At 43.9% G+C, this 18,996-nt stretch overlaps 2 protein-coding genes across 3 annotated transcripts; one reads left to right on the plus strand and one right to left on the minus strand.

Annotated features, from left to right (window-relative positions):
* Positions 1-10,405: 10,405 nt before the first annotated feature.
* LOC125536668 (uncharacterized) lies at positions 10,406-15,727 on the minus strand. Of its 2 annotated transcripts, XR_015616091.1 has the most exons (3): positions 14,385-15,727; positions 12,688-13,027; positions 10,406-10,665 (listed from the first exon to the last, which is right to left on the minus strand). XR_015616091.1 is itself a non-coding variant. In XM_048699917.2 (2 exons), the coding sequence occupies exon 1, from the start codon at positions 15,598-15,600 to the stop codon at positions 14,389-14,391; it is 1,212 nt and encodes a 403-aa protein (XP_048555874.1). In that variant the 5' UTR covers positions 15,601-15,727; the 3' UTR covers positions 12,629-13,027; positions 14,385-14,388. The 2 variants fall into 2 exon arrangements, 1 of the variants encoding a protein (XP_048555874.1); XM_048699917.2 differs by lacking the exon at positions 10,406-10,665 and having other exon boundaries at positions 12,629-13,027.
* Positions 11,248-12,487, plus strand: LOC125536669 (cyclin-P2-1-like). The gene has a single exon (XM_048699918.2). The coding sequence runs from the start codon at positions 11,289-11,291 to the stop codon at positions 12,009-12,011; it is 723 nt and encodes a 240-aa protein (XP_048555875.1). The 5' UTR covers positions 11,248-11,288; the 3' UTR covers positions 12,012-12,487.
* Positions 15,728-18,996: the final 3,269 nt, after the last annotated feature.

The raw sequence follows: 18,996 nt of genomic DNA on the forward strand, positions 1-18,996 counted from the left end.
CTGTGTCTGATTAAAACTCCATACCCATAAGTATTGCGTGAGTGTCAGCAATTGTGAAAGATTATATGATAGTTGAGTATGTGGACTTGCTGAAAAGCTCTTATACATTGACTCTTTCCTATGTTATGATAAATTGCAATTGCTTCAATTACCGAGATTGTAGTTTGTTAGTTTTCAATGAAGTTTACGATTCATACTTGATATTGTGATTGAATTATTACTCTAGCATTAGATATTATATGACAAAGAATTATGTAAGTTGCTGTTCTAAGAATGATCATGATGCCCTCATGTCCGTATTTTATTTTTATCGGCACCTCTATCTCTAAACATGTGGACATATTTTTCGATTTCGGCTTTTCGCTTGAGGACAAGCGAGGTCTAAGCTTGGGGGAGTTGATACGTCGATTTTGCATCATGCTTTTATATCAATATTTATTGCATTTGGGTTGTTATTACACATTATGTCACAATACTTATGCCTATTCTCTCTTATTTTACAAGGTTTACATAAAGAGGGAGAATGCCGGCAGCTGGGATTCTGGGCTGGAAAAGGAGCAAATATTAGAGACCTATTCTGCACAGCTCCAAAAGTCCTGAAACTTCACGGATGATGTTTTCCAAATATATAAAAAATACTGAGCACAAGAACCTCACCAGGGGGGCCACACCCTTCCCACGAGGGTGGGGGCGCGCCATACCCCCCAAGGCGCGCGCCCCCCTACCTCGTGGGCCCCCTGGTGGCCCTCCGGTGGCCATCTTCTGCTATATGGAGTCTTTTGATGGGAAAAAATCATAAGCCATCTTCTTGAACAAAACTCCGCAGCCACGAGGCGGAACCTTGGCGGAATCAACCTAGGGCTCTGGCGGAGCTGTTCTACCGGGGAAACTTCCCTCCCGGAGGGGGAAATCTTCGCCATCATCATCACCAACGCTCCTCTCATCGGGAGAGGTCAATCTCCATCAACATCTTCATCAGGACCATCTCATCTCAAAACCCTAGTTCATCTCTTGTATCCAATTCTTGTCTCCAAGTCCGGGATTGGTGCTAGTAGGTTGCTAGTAGTGTTAATTACTCCTTGTAGTTGATGCTAGTTGGTTTAATTGGTGGAAGATCATATGTTCAGATCCTATATGCATATTAATACCCCTCTGATTATGAACATGTTTATGCTTTGTGAGTAGTTACTTTTGTTCTTGAGGACATGGGAGAAGTCTTGCTATTATTAGTCATGTGAATTTGGTATTCGTTCGATATTTTGATGAGATGTATGTTGTCTCTCCTCTAGTGGTGTTATGTGAACGTCGACTACATGACACTTCACCATTATTTGGGCCTAGAGGAAGGCATTGGGAAGTAATAAGTAGATGATGGGTTGCTAGAGTGACAGAAGTTTAAACCCTAGTTTATGCGTTGCTTCGTAAGGGGCTGATTTGGATCCATATGTTTCATGCTATGGTTAGGTTTACCTTCATACTTTTGTTGTATTTGCGGATTCTTGTAGTAGAGGTTAATCATAAGTGGGATGTTTGTCCAAGTAAGGATAGCACCCAAGCACCGGTCCACCCACATACAAAATTATCAAAGTACCAAACGCGAATCATATGAACGAGATGAAAACTAGCTTGACGATATTCCCATGTGTCCTCGGGAGCGCTTTACATCATATAAGAGTTTGTCTAGGCTTGTCCTTTGCTACAAAAGGATTAGGCCACCTTGCTGCACTTTATTTACTTTTGTTACTTGTTGCTCATTACAAATTATCCTATCACAAAACTATCTGTTACCACTTACTTCAGTACTTGCAGAGAATACCTTGCTGGAAACCGCTTATCATTTCCTTCTGCTCCTCGTTGGGTTCGACACTCTTACTTACCGAAAGGACTATGATAGATCCCCTATACTTGTGGGTCATCATGTCGTGCATTCGGTACTTGATCGGTTGGATCACGAAGACGTTCGACTACATCAACTGTGTTACTTAACGCTTCCGCTTTCGGTCTATGAGGGTACGTGGACACACTCTCCCTGCTCGTTGCTATGCTTCTCCTAGATAGATCTCGCGTGATCGTAGGCAATTTTTTTGAAATACTATGTTCCCCAATAGTTTAACATAAACTTCCTCCTCAATTTTACCATTTATAAAAGCACTTTTAATGTCCATTTGGTACAAGGTAATATCATGGTGATTAGCATAGGCAAGTATGATGTGGATGGACTCAAGTCTAGCAACAGGGGCATATGTCTCACCATAGTCCATACCTTCAACTGGAGTGTAGCCTTGGGCGACGAGACATGCTTTGTTGCGAACGACTTGTCCATCTTCGTCTTGCTTGCTGCAAAACACCCATTTGGTACCGATGATGTTGTGGTTGTTGTCGGGCTTCTCGACCAATGTACACACTTGGTTTCTCTCAAAGTTGTGTAGCTCTTCTTGCATGGCATTAATCCAATCGAGATCTTCCAATGCTTCTTCAACCTTCATAGGTTCAATGCTAGAGATGGATGAATAATGTTCACAAAAATTAGCCAAACGAGTTTTTGAGCGAGTGATTCTCCCGGTATGGACATCATTGAAGATTTGTTCGACGGGATGGTCTATTGAGACTCTTACTCGAACTCGTGAGAGCTTTTGCTTGGGTCGGGGTGGAACATCTTCTTCATCATCTTGTTCTTCTTCTTAGCCTTCTTCGTTGTTGACGTTGTCGTTCTCTTGTCGAGGTGGAGAAGGAGGTTGATGAGGTTCATCTTGGTGTACTTCCTCGTTCTCTTCATCTTGGTGTGTCCCACTTGTGGATGCTTTCATGTCAACTCTTGGTTCACCTTGTTGTGAGGTGGAAGCTTCCACTTGGATGGATGAGGTACTCTCCTTCACCTCTGTTGGACGAATCTTGCCAATCGACAAGTCTTGGATTGCTTCCGAAGGGTCTTTGTCTCCTACATCAATTGACAATTGCTCTACTTGCGAGCCATTAGATTCATCAAACTTCACATCTACCATCTCTTCAACCTTTCATGTGAAATTGTTGTAGACACGATAGGTGTGAGAGTTTGAGCCATAACCGAGTAGGAAACCCTCATGAGATTTAGGAGCAAATTTAGTATGACGATGCTTATCAAGAATATAGCACTTTGAGCCGAATACTCGAAAGTATCCAACTTGGGGTTTGTTACCGGTGAGAAGCTCGTATGCCGTCTTGCCGAGTAGCTTGTGAAGATACAAGCGATTTGTTGCATGACAAGTTGTCTCAACCGCTTCCGCCCAAAAGTGTTTTGGCGTCTTGTACTCATCAAGCATCGTTCTCTCCATCTCAATAAGAGTCCGGTTCTTCCTCTCAACAACTCCATTTTGTTGAGGTGTGTACATAGCCGAGAACTCGTGTGAAATCCCTTCTTCGTCAAGAAAGGTATCTACATTTGCCTTCTTGAACTACGTTCTGTTGTCGCTACGAACCTTCTTGATCTTCACTTCAAATTGATTTTCGGCCTTCCTAGCGAAGTTCTTGAAGACCTTTTGGACCTGCGATTTATCATCAAGAAAGAACACCCACGTAAATTTTGAAAAATCATCTACTATGACTAGACCAAATGAGTTTCCACCGAAACTTTTGTAGGCATTGGGACCAAAGAGATCCATATGAAGTAGCTCGAGCGGTCTTCTCGTGGTCATGATGTTCTTCACGGGGTGACTTCCTCCAACTTGTTTTCCTACTTGACAACCACTGCACAATATATCCTTGTCAAAAATAACGCCTTTCACTTCAAGGATATGATCACCTTTAATAAGCTTATCAAGATTCCGCATGCCCACATGACCTAATCTTCTATGCCACAACCAGCCTTTAGAGGATTTAGCAATAAAGCAAGTTCTAGGTTGAGCCTTTTTAGTGAAGTCAACAATGTAAAGATCACCTCTACGAATACCGGTAAAGACCATTTTATGATTATCTCTACGAAACACTTGGCAATCTACTTCAGCAAATAGGACATTGAAGCCAAAGTCAGCAAGTCTAGATACGGAAAGTAAATTATAGCTAAGGGATTCAACGAGCATAATATTTTGTATGAAGCTATCATGTGAGATGGCCACCTTATCAAGGCCAACCACCTTACCCCTTTGAGTTGTCACCAAAGGTAACATACTTTCGAGGGCCGTTGTTTTCAGTAAGCTCACGAAACATGTCCTTGTCCCCGGTCATGTGATCAGTACATCCACTATCAAGAACCCATTCCTTTCCTCCAGCCATGTAGCCACGAAGATTTGCCATAAGACCAAAATTTGTCATAGACTCATCGAGATCAAAGTCACTATCATCGTCCTCATCATAGTATCCATGTTCAACATCGTCTTGTGATTGATCAATTCCTAGAGCGAGTGATTCATTAGATAGGTGATCATCACAATATTCATTTTTCTAAATTCTAATAGCTTCAGAGATGATATTGCTAATGATTTCAATATCTCCTTTAGCATGCATGAGGTTGGTAAGCTCAAATAAACAATCACCAAACTTAGGATCATTGGAATTCATCTTACTCAAAGCAATAGACTTATGAAGAATCTCATCAAAGTTTTGCAAGGAATAATTTGGAAATCGTTCCTCAAGAAATCTCCATATGGTATAAGCACAATCAAGAGCGGGCGAGCTAGCAATCAAGTTTCTAGGTAATCCTCTAGTGATTAAATTGACAGTTCTAAGATTACGGATCATGTCAATAGACTCATCAAGGGTAGGATGCAAGGGGTCAACAAGGCGCGCACAAGGAGTAGTAATGTACTTGTTCAAGTGATATTCATTGAAAATTTCAAGCATCTCAATTTTCCACTCATTAAAGAACTCTCCATCAAGTATAGGTACTCTATGTCTAAGACTCCCCAACATAGACTCATCCATGTTCCTCCAATGGTGATTAAACCAAGGCAATGGAGACCAATGCTCTAATACCAATTATAGGATCGAGAAGAGGTGTCTAGAGGGGGGGTGATTAGACCCTCAACAAAGAAAAGTAGCAGCTTTTTAAATTCTTCAAATTAAGATGGAGTTTTAGTACAAGTTTAAACATTCACAATACATTTTAAGCAAGCGCGGCAAGAGTATATGAGCACCGGAAAGTAAAGCATGCAAGTTGCAAGAATGTAAAGGGATGAGATTGGAGTATGCAAACGCAATTGGAGACACGGAGATTTTTGGCATGGTTCCGATAGGTGGTGCTATCGTACATCCACGTTGATGGAGACTTCAACCCACGAAGGGTAACGGTTGCGCGAGTCCACGGAGGGCTCCACCCACGAAGGGTCCACGAAGAAGCAACCTTGTCTATCCCACCATAGCCACCGCCCACTAAGGACTTGTCTCACTTGGGTAGATCTTCACGAAGTAGGCGATCTCCTTGCCCGTACAAACTCATTGGTTCAACTCCACAATCTTGACGGAGGCTCCCAAATAACACTTAACCAATCTAGGAGACACCACTCTCCAAAAGGTAATAAATGGTGTGTTGATGATGAACTCCTTGCTCTTGTGCTTCAAATGATAGTCTCCCCAATACTCAACTCTCTCTCATAGATTTGGATTTGGTGGAAAGATGATTTGAGTGGAAAGCAAATTGGGGAAGGCTAGAGATCAAGATTTTTATGGTTAGAACGAAATATCTTGGTCTCAACACATGAGTAGGTGGTTCTCTCTCAGAAAATGTATGCTGGAAGTATAGGCACATTCTGATGGCTCTCTCCAGGAATGAAGAGTGGGTGGAGGGGTATTTATAGCCTCCACTCAAAATCTAACCGTTACACACATTTCACCAAACTCGGTGGGACCGAATCATGAAACTCGGTCGGACCGATTTAGTTCAAAATGTGAATGTTCGGATTTTTGGTGGGACCGATATGATCAACTCGGTGGGACCGATGTGCTAAGGTTAGGGTAAAACCTCAACTCGGTTTGACCGATTACACAAACTCGGTGAGACGGATTTTGGTAATAAGCAAAACAGAGAGTTGGTCAAGCAAACTCGATGGGACCGATTGCATATCTCGGTGAGACCGAAATTATTGCAACAGGTGACAGAGAGTTTGCAAGCCCATCTCGATGAGACCGAGATCCCATCGGTGAGACCGAACTAATTAGGGTTTCTGGCAGTGGCTATGTCAAGTGAACTCGGTGGCGCTGGATAGATCAAATTGGTGGGGCCGAGTTTGACTTTTGGTTTGGGACATATGTGGAAATGAGAAAGTGGTTGAGGGCTTTTGGAGCATATCACTAAGCATTTTGAGCAAGCAAGCCACTAAGCAACACCTCATCCCTTTTAATAGTATTGGCTTTTTCTATGGACTCAATGTGATCTTGGATCACTAAAATGAAAATGTAGAGTCTTGAGCTTGAGCCAATCTTTGTCCTTAGCATCTTGAACGGGTTCCACATCCTCTTGTCCAAGACACTCCACCGTTGAACTCATCTGAAATATACTAGATGAAAATATTAGTCCAACAAAAGATATGTTGACATTAATTACCAAAATCACCCAGGGGCACTTGTGCTTTCAATGGTTGTGCTTTCACGAGAGTCACGGCCATGCCTCCTCGAAAACGAAAAAAACGCGTTTTCTCTTTTTTTTCCTTCCGCGAGAGGCACGGTTGTGATTTCACGAGAGGCATGGGCGTGCCTCTTTCGAAAAGGAAAAATAGCCGTGCTCTCGGTTCGTTTTTTTCGTCCATTTTTTTCATGAAAGAAATGTTCGTCAAAACCTATCAATATAGGATTTAATTTTGAAAATCTCGACGCGAGGAATACAACAGTGAAAGCGGTTCGAGATTTGGACGCACGGTTTAAAAAAATAAAACATTTTGAATAAACAGATCTACGAAAAAAGAGAAAACTCACGGGTTGCGACAAGTGAGGCACATGCAACACGCCACTTGTCGCAATCTGGGAAAGTTAAAATGATCTTTACAACGAATACTCTTCAACTAGTGATTTCGGCAATTTCGCCGCTCTTTGTTATTGTTTTCTTTAGGATCCGATCTTTATTATTGTTGAGAACTACAGGCAAATAGATGGATCTGGCCCGCTTAAAATTCCAGCAGCCCATATAGTGGCTTCCTCTCGAAAGTAAACAAAAAAACGAGCAATTTGAGAAAATGCTACGTCTTTCTTGGGACTTTGCTCTCATAGCACATCTTTCTTTTTATTAGATTGTATAGCACATCTTTGACTAATGACTGGATGAAATAACACAAATTGATTTTTTTCCTTCTTTTTCACGTCGAGACCCACATCTCTTTTTTGCTAGGACGAAATTGCCCCCAGGTCGTTTCCTGGATACGAAACGATCAACGCCACGAGAGACAGAATGAAGCACGACGCCGCCGCCTCGCCGTTCCTCCTCCCAGCGCCGTCGCCTAGCTGTGCCTCCTCCGCGGCATGGCGCCGCCTCGCCGTGCCTCCTTCCTGAACCGACGCCTTGCCGTTCCATCCTCCCAGGCGCCCCGCCATGTCGACGTGCTTCATCCCGTCGCCACCTCATCCCGTTTCTTCTCCTCCCCAACAGTCCACACGTACGTTCTGCCGCCGCCCCTGACAGGTTGCCTCCCTCTCTCTCTCTCTCTCTCTATCTATCTATCTATCTATCTCTATCTCTCTCTCTCTCTCCACACACGCACATGCACACACACACAAATTTGATCTAACATGTGTATTGTGGAACCCTAGGCCATGGAGATTATGGTGGAGGAGGAGAGCTAGTGAGCAGGCTTCACAAGTAGGAGTAGAAGGGTGTTGTTCGCCGAGATGGTGCCAGAAGGTGCAGCTCCGAAACAGTTAGAGCCAGAGGGCGCAATTTCTGAAGGGTTAGTCGTTCAACCTATGCTTTTGAATAGGAGGGTTATCTGAATTGTTAACTCAATATTGACAAATATTTATGCCTAATCATTGATTCTATTTGAAAATTTGTAGGAAAGAAGGTGCAGAATTGCGTGTTGTCATTTATAAACTAATTGTTAGAGTTCTTCGATTTGTTGGAAAGCTTGATGATGGCAACGAGCATAAAGTTGCCCAACATGATGTGGAGTTTAAGGTTAACATGAAACGTTTTTCGGTTGAAAAAATGATAGAACTCATTGGGTCCAAAATTGTTTGGGGGAGGGGACAAGAGGTCCATATTTTGTGCAAGGACAAGCATTTTGACTCAGTTGAGAGGATTGATAACTACTGGAAGTTGCTAACATCATTTCTTGAGAGATGGGAAGAGAAAGAATTGCTTGTGCTTGCTCAAGTTGTGGAAATTGCAAAGGGGTTTATGGCATCATCTTGTTCAGAAAATATCCCATCTAGTGAGATAGTCGACAACATCATTTCCTCAAGTTCTGATGTTTACCAGTCAAATGCTAGTAGTGCATCATGTGTTGACGATGGTAATGTGCTTCGTAATAATGAGAGATATGTGCAATCTAATGGTCAAGTTATTATTGACTGGTCCAATCTTGAGATAACTCCTATAGGTGATGATATAATAGCTCCTATGTCCCGGGAAAACATGTGTGAGGTACTTGGAATTGAGGAAGGATGCTCAACCAATAAATGATCCAGCTCCGGTTGTTGTGTGCCATGCTAATGAGAAGTTAATGGCCGAGGGAGCTATACCAGTTGATGATCAAGTTCCTGAAGACATAAAAATGTCATATGACAAAGATCATCCAAAAGTTGAGATCTTGTCGTGTGATCTTGTCTTGTGATCTTGTCGTGTGTGTACTGACTAGGACTCACCTTATGTTTCCAATATAAATTTATATCTACTAGTTCTGCGAAAATGCTCTTTAGAGCTCGGGCTCCATGGAGCCCGAGTTTGACTTGATCAAAATTCAAATTTTCACGTTTCAAAAATTTTTGAAAAAAATACACACATACTTAGAGACATAAAGCATATGTGTGTGAATTTTCAGGACGAAACACTTTAAAATGAGTGCTACACAAAAAGAACAAATCTGAGGCTTTTTAGTAGATGCACTATTCATTCTCAAAGTCCATGAATTTGTCTTTTTTGCACAGATCGCATTTTAGGGTATTTCATCCTCAAATTTTACATACATACTCATAACATCCTTGTTTACTTGTATAATTTTTTTTAGATTTTTTTGAAACTGAAAAGTGTGAATTTTGAATTTTTTAAAAAATCCGGCCTCCATGAAGGCCGAGCTCCTGGATTGTCATATATATTCGTGTGATATGTGAAGAAGATACAGAAATATAGAGAGGTCATGTCAAAATTTTACGTGAAAATGCTGTAGAAATTTTGATTATATCTATACCAACAAAATAATATATCATTACATGCTACATCCCAATCTGAATTTTGATTACATCCATACGAACAAGCATCCATATCTTCTTACAACAATTGCTACAACCGTCAACACGTAACAAATTTGTTAGTATATCTCACTGGTATTTGAGCCATATGCTAACAAAGCTAGCAACCAGAGCAACCAGTAGCTACAACTACAACTGATGGAGCAGTCAGCGTGTACAACAAGCACTTCTCCAGCCAGCACAGCCACGAGCAGCTACGTCTGGACGGGGGAGACGCTGCATAGGTACGGGCGGCAAGTGGGAGAGGACGAATGACAAGGCGGTGCTGCCGGAAAGGAGGTACGGAGAGATGGCGGCTCGCCGGGGAGCTGGCACAGCGAGGCGGCGGCGTCGGGAGGAGTCACGACAGGGCCGTACCTCAAAAATTTTGGCCCCGGTACGAAATGATAATCTAGGCCCTATATACAGGAAAACTAATCGAAATATTTTTCATTAACCATTGAGAAATATCAAAGATAAATCATGCCAAAAAATATTTATTACTTTGAAATATTAAATTATCTTGTATTCTTAGAATCGTGCCTACGTCTATTAGACATCTTAGAAAATTATAAGCCAGCCGGATGCATACATTCATGGAAGAGCAGCAAATTAACTTAAGAACAGAAGAGTTCAAAACAAAAAGGGACAAACAACCTACAGTTGTTGAGTGTTGATGGATGCAGACCATGAAGCAACAACGGCGTATAGCGCTCCGATTGCTTTGCTCCTCGACCAAGAGAAACAAAGGAAACTCCGATTGCTCTGCTGAGGGATGAAAGAGAGAACGAAGAATCAAACTAAATCCACCCAATTTATAAGTGCGAGGTAGCACCGTCGCAGCCGAATAAATCAGCAGTTGTAGCCATTTTTTTTTTGAAACAATGTGAATCCATTGGAGAAAAATCAGAGAGAGGAAACCAGGAGACGAAGCATTAAGTTGCAGCGATTTGATTTGCGCCTGTCGCTGAGCAGAATTTTATGTGTTTGCATACGCGACTGCTTCGATTACCGTGAAGATGAGAAAGGAACATGACTGGGCCGGGGTTAAGGTCAGCAAGTTCGGCCGTGCCTTGTTTATTTAGTCTGTAATAATACCTGATTAGTTTTCTTGAGAACAAGTACCTGATTAGTTATAGTAATAACAATACTAATGTACTGTGCTAAAAAAATTAGGGGCCTCAAGATTTTTTGAGGCCCTGTGCAGCTGCTCCGGTTGCGCCTGCCCACATACGGGCCTGAGTCACGACGGTGCGGCGGTGTGCTCTCCGTTCTGCGATCGTTTCATATCACCAGGAAATAGCCGGGGGCAATTTCGTCCTAACAAAAAAGAGATGTGAGTTTAGACATGGAATAGAAGGGGAAAAAATCAATCTATGATATTTTGTCCAGCCATTAGTCAAAGGTGTGCTATACAATCTAATAAAAAGAAAGATGTGCTATAGAAGCAAAGTCCCACAAAAGATGTGGCATTTTCTTAAATTGCCCAAAAAGAATGTATACGCGACCTCAAAAGAAAAAAAAAGATGTATTGTGCTTTTTTTTCTCGGAAAAGACTACACGTAGCTTTGCCTCTACACAGCGTATGGCTGTACAAATACGTCATAGATGCTATGTATACGTATCTCTACCGGCCGCTGCAGCCGTTTCTCGTCTCCTTTGATCTCGTGAACCAACCTGTGGTTAGATGGTTAGAGGGACTGTGATATCTTCAGCCCACCAAAGTTTAAATCCTGATGTTCGCATTTATTTCTGGATTTATTTCAGGATTTCCGGCGATACACATTCTGAGAGGTACCGTCGACGACGAGGCGCCTACGATTACTTCATAAATCTCAAGATGATATGTCGGCTCATCGGAGGTGCTCATAGAGGTAGAGTGTGCGTGTGTATTTATAGGGGTGAGTGTATGCGCGTGTATATGAGCGCTTGTGTCTGTACTGATGTTAAAAAAAATCTCGCGAAAGCAAACCCTAGCGCTCTCGCGAAAAGCTCCTCGATCCATCGCCATGGCTTCCGACGTCCTGCGCCTCGACGGCAACGGGAACCCGAGGACGCTCCGCCTCTTCGCGTCGCTCGTGGAGGCCGAGTCCCGGCCCTTCGCCGCCGCCTCCTCTGAGCCCGCGGAGAACGACCTCGTCCGGGCGTTCCGCGGCGGCGCGACCCCGGCCGTCCCCATCGCCGAGTTCCTCGAGCGCCTCCAGCGCTGCAACTACTTATTTGATGGCGGCGTCTACGTCCTCGCGGCGGCGTACCTCGCGCTCTTCATGCGCAGCCCCGCCGCGCTCGAGGCCGGGATCGTCGTCGAGCCGGCCACCGCGCACCGCCTGGTTTCCGTGGCGGTCCTGCTCGGCGCTAAGTTCAGCAGCCCGAGGTACTACGAGAGGCGGGTGGAGTCGTTCCAGGTATGCTCGGGCGAGTCCATCCGGTCGAGCGAGCTGTGCCCGCTGGAGCTGATGTTCCTACGCGCCCTTGACTACCGCGTCTTCATCGCCGACGAAGAATTCTGGCGCTTCTTCAGGATCCTGTTACGCCATCCAGCTCCAGCGCGTAGCGTGGCTTGCGCAGCGAAGAAGAGGAAGGCCGAGGAGGAGGTGGAACCATGCCGCGTGCGAGCTTGCCAGCTAGCCGCCCGCTACGGCATCTCAGGATTCAACCAGAGCTAAGTTCTCAATTCTCCCTCTCTCATTATTGCATCCTTGATTTGTTTCTTGCATTGCATTTGAATCATGTCAGTCAGGAACTCAGCACGCTTTCCTTCTGTCGCTTACTTGGTACTACTTACTGTCGTTTCTGTGTTTTCAATGGAGGTTGTTTCCAGTGGAGATCCAGCAGAGGAAAGGAGTCAGAGGACGAGAAGCCAGCTCACAGCAGTCGCTGGAGATCAAATGTTCGCCTAAATATCAAGTCTGTCAGATTGAGTATGACAGTGTTAGTCGAGTCCATTGTTGTCGTCTAGGTCTAGTCTTGGCTAAGAAGTAGCATGTTACAGTCAGTTAGTCATTACTCCCTCGGTCCCAAAATAAGTGTCGCTGATTTAGTAGTAAGTTAGTACTAAAACTGTGACACTTAATTTGGAATTGAGGGAGAGTCCTATGTAAGATTTTTTCGATATCAATAAAGAGTATTCGATGTTTTTGCACGATGGCTTGTAGTCGTGCAATTCATGCGTCCAGAGATTATTTCACCCAAATCAGAGTCAGTGTTCTCTTCTAGCTATTCTGTTACGATCAGCTATTCATTAGTACTGTAAGATCATCAAGGTTTCAATCTCAAAGATCAATAAAGAGTATACTTTTTGCTGGATTTGAAATCTTTGAAATATGCAGATTGATCACTGACCTGCATGGACAATTTGTGGCGATATTACAGTATTTCCCTGTGTTCTTCTTTCATAACATAACAAGTCTTGAAGAACGAAAGATTGTTCTCAGTCTCATGTCTAGGGCCAAACGACATACATGTTCTGAGCAGGAAACAATAATATATACTTATAACCCTGATGCACAATCGATTCACAATAGTGCATCTTACACGCACACCTGCATTGACAACTGCTGTGATGGCCATGAGAATGTGGCCACATAATTAACCCAACACTTCATACAACAAGATCACACCAATCACTTTGAGTTCTGGATTCAAATGGCTGCTCTGGCTAGTGACTATGACTCCACTGAATCTGACACGAAACGAAGACAACAAATCAGAGAACTGACAAGAATTCTCCACTAAAAAATGTACATGTGCAAACATGAACTGATTATAGGTATACACATGACCAGATATAAGAGCACTTGGTAAAACTTATGAGTAAAGACACTTGTCAAATTTTACATAAATAACAGGACTACACTGCAGATATATATTAATCTCAACTGAAACTGAGAAATGCATAGGCACTGGAATCATGTGTTTATCATCGTAACTATGCAATACAGTTGGGAACAAATAGGTCAGAGAAATCATGCTAAACAACAAAAAATGAATAGCAAAATTAGAAAAATAAAGTAATCAGTGTGCCTGCATTCACGACCCCCCCCCCCCCCCCCCCCCCCCCCCCCCGCGCCGCAAACACACCTGTGTAATTGCTTTAATTGATACTGAGGGCTAAATATCTTCGTAGCACAAGTTCTTGCCAGTTCACCACTTTGATTGGTTCTGATGAGATTCAGACTCTTAAGTTGCAGCCATACCAGTTAATTTGATTTATTTCAAAATCATGAAAAATTACAGATGAGACGATGACCAAAAAAGGGACTTCGGTGACCTTATATCTATCAAGAAAAGTGGACAAGATAAGTCATGCTTGACTGGTTTCAACTTATATTCCTTCTATATTAGATTAACGATAAAACACTCCTGCATAATACTCCCTCCGTAAAGAAATATAAGAGCGTTTAGATCACTACTTTAGTATTCCAAACGCTCTTACATTTCTTTACGGAGGGAGTAGTTGGTTATTGTCATCTTGTTGGAGCCAAGACAACACACAATCTACCAAGGAAAAGCAATCACATCCAAGGAAGAAGACATGAAGCTTTGTTTGTTTGCTAGGTTCAGCTGTGTGCCTACATTCGCAGGAGCCGAAATTCAGGGGCTCTGCCCAGATATATTTCTTATCATGGTTGTTCGAGTTGCATCACACAATCGCATACATAAAAGGATACAAACCTGAGTATAGTACATTTACACAATTACTGCTTCCCAGATTAGGCAATCCCTTTATCTTTGCATATATTTGTCACACACAAAAGAATTAGTGATTTCTGCACTTCCACTAGGTCTCTGAATGGTGGATGGATATTACTCAATGATCTATGGTGTGGAAGACCCTTTCTTTATTTGTCTGAATAATCAAGATGGCAAGCAAATACTATCACTCCTGATTTAAGTTAGTTTTCCCAGAAGCTGAGGAGAAATAAACACAACCCTTTAAACAAGACTTGCCTACTACAATAATGAACTATCAAGCACCAAACAAGTTATGTGATAACTATGCAGGTAAGGAGATAATTAGAATGCAACAGAGTATTTACCCCTTCATATTGTCTGTGACGACAGCGATGGTGGGAAGTTGGTATATATGTGCGCACATAGGATGTGATGCTTCAACCTGCAGACGCTCTCAAGCTGCAATGTCTTGACGTCCAGTGAGAAACATTCCAAGTCTGACATCTCTAATGATGATGAACTTGGGGAGTCATCTTCTGATCTTAGTAGTAGCAAGTACCTCTCTGTTGCACCTCTCAGGAAATACCGGTAACCGGATTCCAATGGGATCGTCTTCTCCATCTGCCACTGGTTGAAACTCTGGCCTTCGTTTTGCCTAATGGTATAGTAGAGGTTAAATGTGCCATCTGCATCGTGTTCACGGACAGCAAACATCCCAGGTCTGCCTTCCCCTGCATCCACAATGGCAATCGGTGGCCTTCGGCAGCCGGGTGGGAGGTCGGCAATGGAGAACTCCATCCTCCTGGTGTCAAGCATGAGCAATTTCTGCCTCCAGTCCATGACCCAGTAGAAGCAAGCACAAGCGTATTGTCGGCCGAAGAACACAGGGCTCTTGGACGACGCCGTCGACACGCCGGTGCCCGCTAACAAATCGCCCCAGGCCTGAGACGCAACGGCTCGCCATTCTCCGGTGCTTGAAGAGAAGACGAAGGCGACCAGCTTCGTTTTGCACTGCGCCATCCAGATCACTCTGAATGACGTTTCTTCCGCCTCCTCCTCGCCGGAGGGAGCCAGGAAGGGCTCGCACCAGCGCTCCAACTCCACGCGGAGCGGGTGCTCCACCGAAGCGGCCAGGTCGTCAGGGATTGGGGGAAGCTGGAGGCACCGCCGGTGGAGAGGGTCGCACACCGCGAGCTCCGTGAAGACAGGGGATTCCTCGCCAGCGTCGTCCTCGGGGGTGCGGTCGAGGAGTACGCGGCCGTCGCGGACGTCCCGGACGATCCAGCTGTCGTGGGAAGGGAGGAAGGAGTAGGAGAAATCCGCGGCGAGGGAGATGGCGCGGGCGGCGGGCGCGGAGGCGTGGGGCGGGCGGGCGGGGTGGAAGCCGTTGTGGTTGAGGAAGCCGAGGAAGGGCCGGGCGTGGAGGGAGCGGAAGCGCCGGAGGAATGCCCGGTCCGTGACGAGCCGGCGGAAGGCGACGCAGGCCGCGGAGGCGCGGACGAGGTCGGCCGGGGTGAGCAGCAGGAGGAAGATCTCCGCCAAGAGGTCGTCGGTGACCGGCAGGGAGCTCATTTCCGCCATTTCCTGGCTGGTCGCCGGTGGGGTGGATGAAGGAAGGAGCTTTGGCGTCGCTGAATCGGAACTCGGCAGCTGCGTTGGCCTGGAAGGTCAAATGTCAAGCAACAAAATGGTTTGGCCTCTCGTGAAAGTCAGACGTGATTACTCCTATGTGAAAGCGCACTCTGCCTCTTGTGACCAAGTCTTTTTTTTTTTGCTTCTGTGCAAAAATAACAGAGTTACGGATAATATTCTACAGATTATGAAAAACATATTCATCCGGGAACCAGTAACTCGTAAATTATGTCGAACCAAAACCGATCAATATCCAAATGAAACAGATTCAAACTTCTCCTAGAAATGTTTGTGGTGCAAAATTACAGAAAATGAGTAATTTAAAAAAGAAGAATTTGAGATGTGCGCTGGACCGAAGAGACGGATTCCATCCTCCGGGCCCATTTCTTTGTTTGCATCGGAGAATCCCGCACCAGGTTTGCAATGCAAACTAACCTATGGACACATCTCTCAATAATATGTCTCTTCGATTTTCACCGGTGGGTCCTCCCCACCCCTAGATTCCAACCAATTATCGACACTACAACTTGTAACTTAATTCACGTAAAAATCATCAGCTCGGAAGTCTGTTATCAACTATTAAGGCAGATAAAAAATAGGAAAAGTGACATAAATTAAATCCAGATTCGTAGATCACCAAGTGACAACTACAAGCATTCGAACAAGCCAAAGGCGCGTCGCCGTCATCGCCTCTTCCTTATTGACACCGGGCAAACTTGGTTTTAGTAGACAGTCGGAAAGTCGTCGCCCTAAGGCCCCACACGACCAGCGCACCATAGAGAATATCATACAGAAACCAACATTCGGTGGAAACCGGTGAAAACCACTATAAAAGGATGTTTTGAAGTTTCAAAAAAAAATGAAAAAAAATATGGGATATTAAGTGGATGATGTTTTATTGCCACACAAAATTTCAAGTTGAAAAACATTACAAGATTTGAGCTATGAAAAACACAAAATCAGCGTTGAGTAGTGTCGGGATGATTTTGTGTTTTTCATAGCTCACATCTCATAATGTTTTTCAACTTAAAATTTTGTGCAGCAATAAAACATCACCTTCTTAACATCCCACATTTTTCAGATTTTTTTTGAAACTTTAAAATATGGTTTTCACGAACTTTTCATTGAATGTTGGTTTCCGTATAACATTCTTCACAATCACAGATCGACGGGATTTAACATGTAGACACACGAACACACACACGAACGAAGACCACATCGAAGCTGAAAGTGCTAGTGATCGACTAGGGGGGGTGAATAGGCGATTTTTAGGAGAAGTCTTCAAAACATGGAAGTTTCGAAGACAACCGATAGAAATAAACCTATTACCATGCAGCGGAAGGTAGACTACACTAGGCAAACCATAGTCAAGTATTCAATGAAGTGAAAGCACAATGACTAATAGCAGCTAGGCAGTAAGGATCAGGTAGGAAGATATTGTGAGGCCAATCAGAACAAGCAGTCACTCAGTGAAGACAGAAGATAATGCAGTCATACAATGACTTCACAAGGACCAACAGTAAGTAAAGGGAAGGGAAGGATGAAACCAGTGACTCGTCGAAGACAATGATTTGTTGGACCAGTTCCAGTTGCTATGACAACTGTACGTCTGGTTAGGGAGGCCGAGATTCAACTCAGAAGACCTCGTCTTCACCTTATTCCCCTTGAGCTAAGGACACCCAGTCCTCGCCCAATCACTCTGTCAAGTCTTCAAGGTAGACTTCCAAACCTTCATAGACTTCGTTCACCAGCGATCCACAATGACTCTTGGATGCTCAGAACGCGACGCCTAACCGGCTGGAGGATTCACAGTCCTCAAGTGTAACAAGTCTTCAGATCACACAGATAGGATGACTTAAGTGATGCCTAACACTCTTTGGCTCTGAATGTTTAGGGCTTTATTCTCGCAAGGAATTCTCTCTCAAAAGCTTCGAGGTGGGTTGCTCTCAAACGACAAAAGCCGTACTCTAACTCTGAGCAGCCAATAGTTTATGGTTGTAGGGGGGTGGGCTATTTATAGCCACTAGACAACCCGACCTGATTTGTCCAAAATGACCCTAGGTCACTAAGGAACTAACACGTGTTCCAACGGTCAAATTTCAAACACACACGGTAACTTTACTTGGGCTACAAGCAAAGCTGACTTATCCAACTCTAGACAAGATTTGCTCTCATAGTCTTCACTCGAAGACATAGGATTTTGGTTAAGCATCACTTCAGTCATTCTGACTGGTTCTCTTGGACCCCACTTAACAGTACGGTGGTTCCTATGACTCAACAAAGAAAAACACAGAACGACGAAACTGTTAAGTCTTCGCGCTCCATAGTCTTCACGCGATGTCTTCTCTTGTCATAGTCTTCAATGTGAATGTCTTCACATACCACCTTTGACTTCAATGTCTTCATACATTTTTAGGGGTCATCTCTGGTAGGAAAACCGAATCAATGAGGGACTTCTACCTGTGTTATCCTGCAATTCTCACATACACATTAGTCCCTCAACTAGGTTTGTCATCAATACTCCAAAACCAACTAGGGGTGGCACTAGATGCACTTACAGAAGCAGGTTCATCGAAGACAACCACTGACCGAATCCTGCGAGATCCGCTAGAGACACACTTCCACATGCCCTTCGACGTCACTGGACACACCGCCAGTGTAGGAGGTAGGCGTGGAGAAACTTATTCCATCTTCAGGGAGCCACTGCCGTCCTATCTTTTATGAGCATGACACAAACTCTAACCAGACTCAAAAGAACACCTAAAAAGGGAATCATCCTACCGGCAAGGGTCGCAATCCACCATGCCCCCATGATCCTAATGCTACAGGAGACAAGGCTAACTAGCGGTGGCGCCGATGGGAGGCAGAAACCCTAGTGGCATGTTCGTCTGAGAGGAGAGAGGAAGGGGTATGAGCCCATTTCTTTTAATCTTTTGTGATCATAAGCCTATTTGTGTTTTAACTCTAAGTGTGCAATTCTATTTATTTATTTAACTTTCGGTGATCAAGTCTAAGTTAACAGGACTTACTCACTACTAGATCATTGATGGGCCACGTTGCGGCACTGGTCTATTTAGAATTTTCTTTAAGACAGAAAGAAATTAATCATGAACTTTAATAGAGCAGTGAATAGTGAATCTAATTGGTTTGTAAGGAAGGGTTGGGTAGTTTGGCAGTACATGGTTTTTTCTTTGGTCTAATGGGTTTCAATTGGTGCGAGCAATTGCATAGCATAACAACCTGTGAAGAGCTGCCAAAATGAAGTCATGTGTATTGTGGTTTGAGATTTGGGAATAGTATTTGTCATACTCTCATGTAAATCAGTTTAGATGGGGTCTTGTAGAT

This window comes from Triticum urartu, chromosome 2A (assembly GCF_056163025.1).
Source record: "Triticum urartu cultivar PI428250 chromosome 2A, HENAU_Tu73, whole genome shotgun sequence".
Classification (NCBI taxonomy): Eukaryota; Viridiplantae; Streptophyta; class Magnoliopsida; order Poales; family Poaceae; genus Triticum; species Triticum urartu.